At 40.2% G+C, this 13,400-nt stretch overlaps 1 protein-coding gene across 1 annotated transcript in view; it reads right to left on the bottom strand.

The window, feature by feature from the left end:
* The window catches only part of arhgef28a (Rho guanine nucleotide exchange factor (GEF) 28a), an 89,435-nt gene that overhangs the window by 32,820 nt on the left and 43,215 nt on the right, over positions 1-13,400 (bottom strand). Inside the window, exons 8-10 of the mRNA XM_079816058.1 lie at positions 12,718-12,764; positions 12,458-12,524; positions 421-521 (exon numbers count right to left, since the gene is read on the bottom strand). Coding sequence (XP_079672184.1) covers positions 421-521; positions 12,458-12,524; positions 12,718-12,764 — 215 coding nt within the window. The remainder of the gene's footprint in view (positions 1-420; positions 522-12,457; positions 12,525-12,717; positions 12,765-13,400) is intronic.

The following is a 13,400-nucleotide window of genomic DNA, read 5'->3' as shown; positions in this document are numbered from 1 at the left end:
CATTTCTCAAAATATCTTCTTTTGTGTTGAACAGAAGAAATAAAATCATACAGGTAAGCAAGCATTACGACATTCATTTTGGGGTGAACTATGCCTTTAATATAGTCAAACTCCCCCTTTAAAACAAGTCATGGTTCTTTAATCACTGGGTCTAAGAATTTAAACGCAAAGCCTGATGTCTCATAAATCAACTAAAGACTTTGTGGCAGTAAAAGAGTTGTGGCTTAAAGTTCAGGCAACAATATGTGAGATCAAATAAAGACTTTCCCCAAGACTTTCACAGAGATCAATCAAAAGATAAAGGCACTAAATGAAGGGAGGAGATGGGATTTGGATGAAAAATGTAACAACTGAGTGTCTGTAGATCTGGCGTACTGAACGAGCTGATTTGTAGGAGCAGCGATATGTGTGGCGTCTGACCTTAGTGGAGCCTCTAAGCATGGCTGAGAGCCTGACGGCAGCAGCGCCTGAGGAATGAAGGGGAAATGGAGTGCAGGAACCAGGAGACGAACAAAACTTCTCTGTCAAAAAAACAAAAACAAAAACAGTGTCATGTTGATGCATATGTGTCAATACAACTGGATGGAAATGCAGTGTCAATGATATTTAAAAGTTAGCTAATAAAAACAAATGTAAATAACAGCTGTCACTTCACATGCTTCTGCCTTTGTTCTGTTCTCTGGAAAATTGTGTGCACATGTGTTTTGACAATATCTGAATGCCAAGATGGCAGAAGAAACCAGTAAAATAGAAAATAGCACAACAGCGTGGTCTCTTTACGGCCGTTAACATTTCTGTTTAGTTTTTTTTAAAAGAAGGATTTACTTTCCTTTCGCCCAGTTAACTCTACTTCACTGTGCATATATATTTCCTTAACATCCCAAAATTTCTCTCATTACACTACCGTTCAGAAAATTCTTTTGCACTTACTATTCATCATATAATCCTGAAATAATCAAAAAAATTCTTATAATAATAAGTAGCACTATTAGTACTAACTATTTTCAAGAAATGTTTCTAGAGCATCGCATCAGTACATTAGAATGATTTCTGAAGGATCATGTGACACTGAAGACTAAAGTAATGATGCTGAAAATTCAGCTTTGTCATCTCAGGAATGAATTACATTTTAAAATGTATTCAAATACAAAATTGTAAAATTATAATAGTATTTGACAAAACTATTGGTTTTATGTATTTTTGATTAAATAAATGCAGCCTTGGTGAGCATTCTTTCCAGAAACATAAAAAAATCGTATTGACCAGAAAGTTTTTAATGGTACTGTTACTGTATACCGTTTCTCACACCGCCTTGTCTATATTTACATGTATTCATTTAGCTGACACTTTTAACCAAAGTGACTTACAAATGAGGAATACAAAAAAGCAATTATTTAAGCAAATCTGCTATTAAAATATCCTAACCTATAAGAAAACGGAATCATATTTTTTCTCTAGGCACACACACACACACAGAATGTGTGGTCCCAGTCCAGACAAAGTGGTGCAGTGTGTGAAGAAAATAGAAGAAACAGACATTCTGTATTTTTTCACACACACTCGTAATGATCTTTACAGGTACGGTATGTGCAGAAACACAAACTTGCACAAGTATATCCATTTAGATGACAAAATCTTCCACTGACTATGTCAAACAAACACACCAAGATTACATTTAAAGGGAAAGATGTTAATTTAACTTGTAATTATAGGCCCATTAGTGTCCTACCTACAATATCGAAGGTTTTTAAAAAATTGGTGGCCAAACAAATTACTGATCACCTTAATAATAGTTCTTTCCAATTACATCCGATGCAATTTGGTTTTAGGGTAAATCACTCAACAGAAACAGCTACGTGTTACTTTACAGAAAAGGTAAAGGCATTAATGGATAAAGGTGGAGTGGCAGGGGCCGTATTTATTGATTTACAGAAAGCATTTGGTAAAGTTTGGTGTTCCACAAGGGTCCATATTGGGCCCAGTTCTCTTTAGCATGTATATTAATGATTTACCCATGGTGTGTCAACAATGTAATATCCTAATGCATGCTTGCTGACGATACAGTCATTTTCACACATGGTAAAAACGCAGAAGAGGTTACAAAAAAGTTATGGCAAGTTATGTAACCATGGCAAAAGTTGATGCTAAAAAAATTTGGTTGACTGGATAGAAAAAAAATGAAGAGAGAGAATATTAATTAATTTGTGTTCTGAAAAGGAACCAGTCTAAAGGGTTTGAAACAACAATGACACAATTTTAATTTTTGTCTTAACCAATGTTTAAAACGTTTTTACACATCTTACGATCTTACGAATTCTTTCTTTTATGTAAACTGTGAGGATTAACCCCAACAACAGCAAGTGCTCCTCAAAGTTCCAGGTCAGCAAAAGAAGTAGGAAGATGCTGCAAAGGAAGAACTCGGGCCTGAACCCTCATGATTCCTCCTTCATTAAGGAGTTTCTGGATTTGAGCAGGCAAAACTATTAAGCTATTAAGTATGGAAGCTTGTTTCCGCCATGGAATAAGACATTTAAAAGATTATGGCGACTTTTTATCTCACAATTCAGACTTTTTTCCCTTGCAATTGCGAGTTATAAAGTCAGAATTGCGAGGGGGAAAAAGTCTTAATTGTGAAATAAAAAGTCACCTTTGAAATTTGTAAGTTTTTGTGACTGAATCTGTTCATTCATTTTATTAACAATTAAACAGTTGTCATTGTTTCTTTTTATTGTTATTTATGGGGACCTGTTGAAATGCAGTAATTGGCAATTTGTACAGTTTTACAGTAAATAGAAAATATACTATACAGTAAAATTACAGCAAGTCTTAACCAATTTACTACTGTAAATAGTAATACAGTATATTTACCGTAAATTTAGTTTTCAGTAAGGTACTGGCAAAACTGCTGCCAGTAAGTTACTGTAATTTCTACAGGATTTTTTTAACAGTGTACACCCTGGCTCAATCAGAGTTATCTGAAATTAAATGTGTCAAAAACAGTTTGTATGTTATTTTCTAAAGGACATGGTGCTGATGTAAAGCAGGATATTATTATTTCGGGAGAGAGATTGGAAGTTGTTTAAGAATATAAATTCCTCGGGGTACATCTGGACTCCTGTCTTGGTTTTAAAACCCACATAAAAAAAGTTTGCAAAAAGGTTAAAATTTAATTGGTTAATTTTAGATTTATTAGAAATTCTTTATCAAAATGAGGCTGCAAAGGTATATTTTCACTCTATGATTGTTTCTCATATCACATATTGTTTGACAAGCTGGTCTAATACACATTCCATAGTTTTAAAACCATTAGAATGATAAAACAATTTAGGTTTTCATCATTGTCATATTTTAAATAAGAATAACTTGCTTAGCTGGGAAAAGTTTTTAAAAAATTGTTTAGGGCAAGGTTCCTCAAACTCGGTCCTGGAGGGCCGCTGTCCAGCAGAGTTTAGCTCCAACCCTGATCAAACACACCTTCCTGTGATTTTTTTTAGTGATCTTGAATACCTTGATTAGCTTGCTCATGTGTGTTTGATCAGGGTTGGAGCTAAACTCTGCAGGACAGTGGCCCTCCAGGACCGAGTTTGAGGAACCCTGGATTAGGGCAATTAGACAATTAGAGAATGCACATTGTTTAAATCATTTAAGTATAATTTTAAGAAATGGCTTCTTCATAATCAACAATGTTAACATTAATGTTGCTTCCCCTATTATTACTTTTGATAATTTTATTATTAATATTTTTTAACCCATAACAATATCTTGTTGTTTTTTTAATCTCGCTTCTTATATAATTATATATATTGACTTTTGTTTTTTGTTGTTTTGTTTTGTTTTTTGTTTAATTGTATTTTTCCAGTGTCGTTTACAAGTTCTGGTTTTACTACTGTTGTTCTCTCTTATTTATATTCTCTAGTTTTAGGCCTAATAACATCGAAGGGACTACAAATGAAAACTAGCCTTTGGGCTAATTTGGGTACATTTACATTCATGAATGTTGATTAACGTACACCGTCCCTTTTTGAAATAAATAAATAAATAAATAAATAAGATGTTGGTATGTAATCAACTGTGTGTTTTGGTTTGGATAAGTATAGACAGTATGTTTAAGTAAAAGTGAGATTCCAATAATTTGCAGGGGCACCCCGTCATGAAGGAAGCATGTGAAGGCATTCCAACAACAACGGAAAAACCAGATACTGACGTCAACTCCGTTTCATTCCTCTCCGCACACACACACACACACACACACACACACACACACACACAATCACTTGGTGAATCACACATCTGCAACACATAAACACAGTAACAGTGCTCATGTGTACTGAATATCCATCCACTCAAAAGCAGATGTAATGCTACTGCATTTATAAAACTAAAACGATACCTATTTTCCAAAAGCTGAATGATGCCGTTTTGCTTTCAAATGATGAATGCTGACGACTCGCTTAATTTGCCATGACAGGTTTTTCCTTCACCCTTTTCTGGTGGTACCTCTGACTACACATGATGACCATACTCATTTTTGAGGAGAGGACTTAAAGACCAACATCAGTGGACAACCACTGTACCAAAAACATCTCAGTGTAAGCCTGGCTCGAAACTCCCATTGTACGACAGTACCAGCTATTTGAGCTCTGACTCATGGCTGAATTAAGCCTGTAATACTGACCTGCACAACAGACCAAAAACAATTGAATTACTTAAACAAAAACACACAAACTCAAAGTCATGAGTGCTGTCTATGTGTGCTTTCTTCATGCATTGTATATGTGTGTCTTTCATTCGTACAGACAGGTTCTCTCTCTCCCTTACTCTAGTTACCTGCTTTTGATGCCCGTCTCCGGATTCTCATCTTTGGGAAGGATGGCCACGAGTAGTTAAATGGAGAGTCTGAGTCAGAGTCCATTTTTTTAATTCTCCTCAACTGCTCCGTTTTGTGAAACACATAACAGTAAAATCACCAAGCAGTTACCCAGGAGTTTGAGAACACCTTTCCAAAAAATACAGATTCCACAGATAAGCGTTGAGGAGAGGAGTCTGTGTGTGTTTGTGTGCGTGTTGGAGAAGGTGGGCTTAGTCTCGACACTCTATACTCCCACTTTTTTTTTGTTACAGGCAGAGTCAGGACTCAAACTGGACCTAGGAGAGCACAACAGAGGGATTTTCAAACTAAGGTGTCTATAGGAATCTGGAAGGTCAGCCAAGGTTTAGGAATCATTAACCATACACGCTAATAAAACCCCATGAGGTCCCGGGATGCAAAAAGACACATACCTCCCCCTCACTCTTTATAAACAAAATAATACAGCAAACAACTATTTGGCTAGGAAACAAAATCACCATAATTATTTTTCAGAAATTCATTATACAAAACAACCTTTTTTTAATGCAACTTCTCACAGGCAGGAATGAGTCATCTATCGTCTCAAAAACAGTACAAAGATGGCCCAAACTAACTTGCAACACACAATCATTCATTTAAAAAACAATCCCAGAGTAGTGGCCCACAATATAATCCAATCATGTTCTCAAGTGTATTAATAGCTGCGCAAATCAAAGACAGAGCTTGTCAGAGCTTTTCATCTGATGTTTTGCCTTAAAAGCTGTGCTGTAACGTTAGCTCTATTTTTCTCTGTTACTGGAAAATCAAAACCCCTAATGCTGAGCCGATTGCTACTATAACTAAAATATATTAAAACAGAACTAGAATTATAATTGTAAATAATACAAAATATTTATATAATAATAGAGCATTGAAATTAAACTGATCCGCAACAAAATAAAACTTGATCCTAAAAAACTAAACCCACAGACTCAAATCAACACCAAATCAACCTCAAAACTCAATCCTCCAAATCTCAAGTTTTCAGTAGCACAAACTCAACCCGACACAGACTGAATTCAACTCACAAAATCAACCCCACTAAAATACTCAACAGCACACATTAAGGCCAAAATCTACTAGTTAAAAGACCATGTCACCACCAGCCAGGAACTTTTAAAATTCAGTATTACAGCCAGGTGTGTGTGAGCTGAGTCGAGATGTATTACTCTCTGCATGTGGTGGACATTCAGTCTCTGCTATTGAACCACTCGGTGTGTGTATGTGTCCGTCCTTCAGCGGGAACATGTGTTCCAGTAATCCAAACAGCAGACTCATTCAGCCCACCAAACGTCTTAAAAACCAACAAAGGCTTTCATTTCACAAGTTAGGATTTCTACATGATACTATGAGAGTGCTGCAACTCAATAATTATGTACGTCTATGTGCAGCTCTTTATAAAATCCTCCTTAAGAAGATAGATCTCCAGATAGGCGAAGGTGAGTAAACAAAAACGTCAGACTTAATTCCTTTTTTCTTATATCCTCTTGTCTGTGTTCTTATTCCTTCACTTCTAATGACAGCAGAATTGTCCATTCAGTTTTAATAGAGCCCTCCAAAACGGTTTGCTTCCAGTCGGCCTTCTCTTTTCTGTGGAGTGTGACTGTTTTAGTCTCTCATGAAATCTGGGCTCCAATCCCAACTCTCTCCTCCCTCTGCCTCCAGAGTTTTAAGTGGCTAACCGTCAGTGTGAGAGTTTATGTTTAAAACGAGAAATGGAGGAATAATAGTTCAGTAAAAAGATGGTGAGAATAGTTTGCATAAGTGAGTGTAAGTGCATGGTACTATTGAATAAATTAATAAATATTCTTATAAACATTATCATGAGTAAGACCCTAAACTACTTTTCAGAAAGAAAGATTTAAAAAAGAAAAAAAATCCTACACAATTATACAACAATTACTACAGATAAAAATCAACTTGAGGTCAAATCAAAGTCATTTAGCAAAGACATCTGCATCTTTTGTGTGTTGCAATTTAATTACTTTATAATTATTTAAAATGAATGACAAAATAAATAAATAATTAATTTTGCCACCTATTCACAACAAGTATAAAAGAAATCATCCACAGGTCACACATTCTCAAAAACTGACAAGGTTCACACTATTTAGTTTTCTAAAATGAAATATATATATTTTTTTATTATTATTATTCACAAGGCTTTTTTTCTAGGTTTAAGACAACCAATATCTATCCAAAGACTCCTATAACCTACTAAAGTAACCCCTGAGGCCTGTTTGGGAATCTTTTTGCATAAAGGTAACGGAGAAATCAGTAAGAGCTTCTGTATTAGGATGAGGAACACGTTCTGTAGGATGGGCTAAATTTTAAAGCATCATCTTAAATGTCAGCTTTTGTGCAAGTTCAAAAATCAAAGCTTGTTAACATTCCTTCCTCCACTTTACAGTTGAAACTGTGAATGTGCATGTGAGAGGGTGGTTCGGTTAAAGGGGCCAATGTCGTTTCAAAAGAATAGAGCCCCATCTTCTGTCCTCCTTGCTGAGTTATAAATCTCCCTCTGTTCCTCTAAAAGACTAAAAAACTAAATTGCCATTTTAAACCAAGGACAGCAGATCCATAAGAGCAATAGCAGCGCCTGAAATCCAGAAGGCACTTTTTCCCCTTGAGCAACAATGACAAACTAATCAATGAACACTGAACAGAAGGCCTGCACTATTTCATTTAGATGGAAAATGATTACTTGTATGTTCAGTTGGCAGTGCCTGCTATACTTTTTAATCACACAGTGTATTACAAGAACGATTACAAACACAAAACGTCTGTTTTGAATGAACATGATTTTGTTCTAACCTCAAAGAATCCTCTTACATTAAATACTTTCCTGTTCAATCTTTCTGCTATTTCTTTAGCGAAACTCATGGAACTACACTGATGTGAATTAGGTTAACATCAGTCCAATAAGAAAATTCATGACTTACATATTCAATAACTCATGCATGCATGCATGCACGTACATAACAATAAAACAAATACAGTCAACAACATCATATTTTCTTGTTGATGTTTACTTACAAGGAACTTCATAGGCCATTAAAAAGAGAATTCATAAAAAAATTATCCCCAGTACAAACAGAATGACCATTGAAACAATACTGCAAAAATTACTTTTTCCATAAATATTTGACATCAGAAATTCAACATGGCTCATGATTTTTCCATAACCAATTCAATTTAATAGAATACTTAAAATTTTTAAATGCTCTGTTCAAAACCTTGCGAGCTCCTTACAGATACAATATACAGAAGAAGGCTGTTCCAAACATTCAGAAACTTTATAGTTTATAAAAACAGTAATTTTTTTGGCCAATGTCTAAGGCAGGATTCTAATGCACCATAATGCATCGCAACAAGATCAGTGAGGAATTAAACCGGGACATGGCAGCGGGACGTGCCGTCTCCGTTCCCTCCTTTAGGGAACGAGGGTTACATACGTAACCAAGACATTCCCATTCAGTCGGTCACTTCCGACGCCCCGTCGAGAGACCGAATGGAATAGAAATCCCTACCAAAACGCTTTGGTAGTGATTTCTATTCCTATTCGGTCTCCAACGTGGCGTCGGAAGTGACCGACATAGCCTCTGCCCCCTTCCAGTGCCCTGCCTCCTAAGCTCTCTTACATGATGAGACGGGGCTCACACAGGGAAGTCCATCCCTGCTGTTCTGCATGACCCACTCAGTGACTTATTGAATAACAATGGGAAAGTGTGTCTTCTAGTAGGAAGGAATGCTGCTGAACCCACATCGTACCCTGAAGGAGTTATGTAGGATATAACTGCTGAGCCATAGCCCACAAGCAAGAGGGGGCTCCAGCTCCACTGAAGGGGGGGGGGGGGGGGTCTCACAAGGGAAAGACACGGGCTTCCGTAGGAGCGACCGTGGAAAACAAATGGGATCCCCACGGGGTCACTCATATATACCCAGCCCGGTACCGGTTCTCAAGGATTCAGCGCCAAAAGGCCTGATGCCGGATGCTCCGCCACATCCAGCACTGAGGGTGATGGAGGTCTCTAAAGAGTTTACTTCTGGAGAATACAAGCGCCACAGTTCAGGGCGAGCAGACAAGAGCCCTGGCCTCTACCCATTTGAGGTAAGAACACTGGAGGTAACCGGCTCTACACACAGGCTATAGAATCTAGCGAACGTGTTGGGTGTCACCCAGCCCGCAGCTGTAGAGATATCTGACAGCGAGGCACCGCGTCAAATGGGGCATTTTGAAGTGCTCGGAGCACCAGAGCAATATCCCAAGAGGGTATAGACGGAGGTCGAGGAGGATTTAACCATCTCACCCCCCCCTGAGGAACCTGACGACCAGGTCATGCTTCCCAACCGACTTACCTTCCACATGGCCGTGATAAGCAGATATTACAAAACATAGACTTTGAGGGTGGAGGGAGACTCCTTCACTCCAACCCTTGCAGCAGGGTTAGGGTTAGGGTTAGGGTGACGCGATCAAACACCTTCTGGGGTCTTCTCGGTGAGAAGAACACCACTCGACGAACAGGTTCAACTTCAAGGCATAGGCTTGCCCGTGCCGAAGTGATGGTGTTAACTACCTGGGGTAAGTCACCTAGAACTACAGAGTCCCTCTCATGAAGTTTCCAGAGGTCTGCCACAGGGTGCCCCGTCTCTGAGTAAAAAGGTCCTTCCTCAGAGGAATCTGCCAGGGAGGGCCTGTCGCGAGAAGCATTAGATCTGGGAACCAGGTCCGTTTGGGCCAGTACAGCGCCACCAACAGGACCTGCTTTTCGTCCTCCCTGACTTTGCACAAGGTTTGTGCAAGTAGGCTCACAGAGGAGGAGATGGCGGGCGAGTTGCTACATGCGATGTGAGTGCAGACCACCTTGTCAGTTGATGTACGCAACGGTCGCAGTGTTGTCCATACGGACCAATACATTTTTGCCCTGTAGCGGCTTTTTGAGGCGGTTCAGTGCAAGATGTACTGCTAGCAACGTGAGGCAGTTTATGTGCCAATGCATGTGCGGGCCCGTCCAAACCCCTGACACTGAATGCCCGTTGTACGTGGCCCTCCAGCCAATGGCAGTGACATTCGTAAATACCACAGCATGCCTGGACACCAGTTCTAAGGCACTCCAGCCCAAAGAAACAAGGGGTCTGACCACAGCTGAAGGTCCGTCTCATCTCGGGACTCGTTGTGAAGCCAATGCTGCAGCGGTCTCACATGAAGCAAACCAAGCATTGTTACTGCCGTAACCATATTGCTGCCATATGCCCCAGGAGCCTCTGACAATGTTTCAGTGGGACCGCCATCCTGCCTTGAAATGTGTTCAGGCAGTTCAGCATCGACTGGACACGTACCTCTGTGAGGAGTCTGTTCAACCGAATACAACTCCATACAGAGAAAAGAGATCCTCTGCATGGGGGTGAAAGCTATCTTCAGTGAAAGCTGTCGATACCCATGTCTTGCGACTGGAGTTCACAGTCCTACTGGCGAAGGGTGCGATAGAGCCGGTCCCTCCAGCCGATATGAAGACATGGTTTTACAGCCCGTACTTCATTGTACCCAAGAAAAACCGGTGGGTTATGGCCAACCTTGGACCTGTGGGTTTTGATTCGGCCTTCACAAGGCACCGTTCAAGATGTTGACGCAGAAACGCATTTTTAAAATGTGTGCCCTCGTGCATTAAGAGTGCAAGGCGGAGGTGGTCTGCGCACAGCCAGTTGAGGGTAGTGAGAGAGGAAAAACGTTATGCGTTCCATATTTTTGGCACCAAAGTGGTTCCATACTGCCAAGTTTTCCATGCACATCCGGGCAGGATCCCGGGAAAGCGTGGCTGTTAACTCTGAAACTGATTCTGCAAAGCACACACCGTTACAGTGGGCTCATCATCATCTTCATTCCCAGAGCACAACAGCCTTCTCTCCGATGCAGCGATTGACATCTGATCCTCAGCTGGAGCTCCGAATGAAACGCTAGGTTCCCCCATAAGAAGGACCAGCAATTCAATCCAGAAGTTGCACAGCTTGCAGTGCACTAGAGGGGGAGGGGCCCTAGGGGGTTGGTACCCCTTCCTTCCTCAGGTCACCCAAGCTATTTGACCGAAGTGGACCTCTTCTGTTGGCCACCAGGGAGAGCGCTACAACGGGAAATAGGCAAGGGGACAGCGCACCTAGAGCGCGGGGGTGGCCGCTGCAGCCCGGAAGGTCGACTGCACACAACACGCAGAGAAGTGAGAGGTGATTTCCTCGGTCTCCCAGAGTGTCGAACAGACCCGTGGCTGTGTATTTACACACAAGGCTGGCCAACAACAAAGGGGACTCCCAGAAAAAGAAGAGTTGCGACCGGCGTGCCGACGTGGTCAACATAATCCACCCACGAACCCCGTCTCAACATGCATACGCCCACACATGTGAAACAGTGCTCGTGGCCGTCATTGAGGACAGGAAATAACCACATCCAGAAACACACAGGTAGAATGTCATCTTTAAAAAGATGCAAGCTCTATCTGTGTAGCTCTGTAGAAACTGCTCTCCGGGGTGCTGAAGCACACAGGAGCATAGTCGTGGCAACACAGACAGGGAAAATGTGCAGCCTGTCATGCAGGCTCTCTCTCTCTCGCTCTCTCTCTCTCTCATAGAAGGCGATCTCTTACCAGCAGTGAAAACGGCTTTTCAGTGCTCTTAGTAGCACACCGAACCAGCTGTGAGAACAGCCTTTTGTTTTTGCTCAATAGAACAAAATAGAAAAAGAAAGAGAGAAAATCGACCCGCTGCAGTGCCGTCACTCCAACACCAAACGAGGAGAGGCCCACTCGAAGAGCATGACTCATTATAATGTAAACAAACACTTTGTAGAGAGTGATTCCAGGACAAACCATCCACCACTCGGCTCCGAAGCAAAAAGCTGATTTGATGCAAGCACCTGTGGCTCATTTATACCTGCGCTGCATGGCATGAGCAGCTGGAGCAATCAATGCATTCCAATGTGCATTGGCTCGTTTAGTTACACTCGAAGTAGATTGGCTCTCACTAGCGAGATTCCTATTCGTCATTCTCCTACGTGGCGTCGGAAGTGACCGACTAAATGGGAACCCACCTTAAAATCGAAACACTATATAAGTTGGTGCTACTGTAGTGTTCACTTATGAGATTAAATGACCAAAAATGGTTATGAAATAATAAACAATACTTCAGCAAAACAAATTACTGCCATTACTAGTTTCAAGTGAAAAGTTTGGGGTTGGTACACATTTTTGGAATGTTTTTGAAAAAGTATTGTATGCTCATCAATGCTGCATTTAATGTAATCAAAAATGCATTAAAACATATTCAACAATTATTACAATTTCTTTTTAAATATGTAATCTATTCCTGTGATACAAAGCTGAATTTTCAGCATCAGTCTTCAGTGTCAAATGATCTTTTAGAAATCATTCTAATATGTTAGTTTGATACTCAAGAAACATTTCTTCTTATAAATGTTGTAAACAGTTCTGTTGCAGGATTCTTTGATAAATCGAAAGTTCAAAAGAACAGAATTTATTTGTAATAAAACACACATCATTAAATAGATGGATGCATGTGTACCTGAGTTAAATGTGTTTAGATCTTCGTCCTCTTCATCTAAGCAGAGAACAAGCTGTTCATCAAAGACCTGAAAAACAAGATGACAAAAACAAACTCACACACCACAGTTCAACTGTTTGGAAGAACAAAAACAAGGCAAAATAAGAACACGGGCATGAACATCTGTCCATTACCAAACAGAAAGCCCCCAAAAGACTAAGTGATCCATTATTGTGGTTCTGATTCCAAGAACTGATTTATACAAAAATCACTCCACTCACACTATCCACCAGGGTTTGGTCCTCAATTATCAGTTGACTGTTCAGATCTGGGGAGCAGAAACAGCAATTAATTAATTCATAATTTGTTACATTTATATAGCGCTTTTCTAGGCACTCAAAGTGCTTTACATAGAAGGGGGGAATCTCCTCAACCACCAATGTGCATTATCCACCTGGATGATGCGACGGCAGCCATATTGCACCAGAACGCCCACCACACACCAGCTGATTGGTGGAGAGGAGACAGAGTGATGAAGCCAATCATATGTATGTATATGTATCGTATGTATCGTATGTATGTATGTATGTATGTGTATATATATATGGGGATTATTAATAGGCCATGATGGACAGGGGCCAATGGGCAAATTTGGGATTTTTAATGACCACAGAGAGTCAGGACCTCAGTTTAACATCTCATCCGAAGGACGGCGCTTGTTACAGTACAGTGTCCCCATTACTATACTGGGGTGTTAGGACCCACACAGAACACAGGGTGAGCCTCACTAACACCTCTTCCAGCAGCTACCTGGTTTTCCCAATTCGTCTCCCATCCAGGTACTGACCAGGCTCAGCCCTGCTTAGCTACAGTGGGAAACCAGTCTCGGGCTACAGGGTGATATGGCTGCTCGCCAATTACTAAATAAAAATGTATTTTTTTCACTTGTACACAGAGTTGCTAA

Source organism: Gobio gobio (genome assembly GCF_949357685.1).
Source record: "Gobio gobio genome assembly, chromosome: 4".
NCBI lineage: Eukaryota > Metazoa > Chordata > Actinopteri > Cypriniformes > Gobionidae > Gobio > Gobio gobio.
This window is presented reverse-complemented; position numbering and strand designations above follow the sequence as displayed.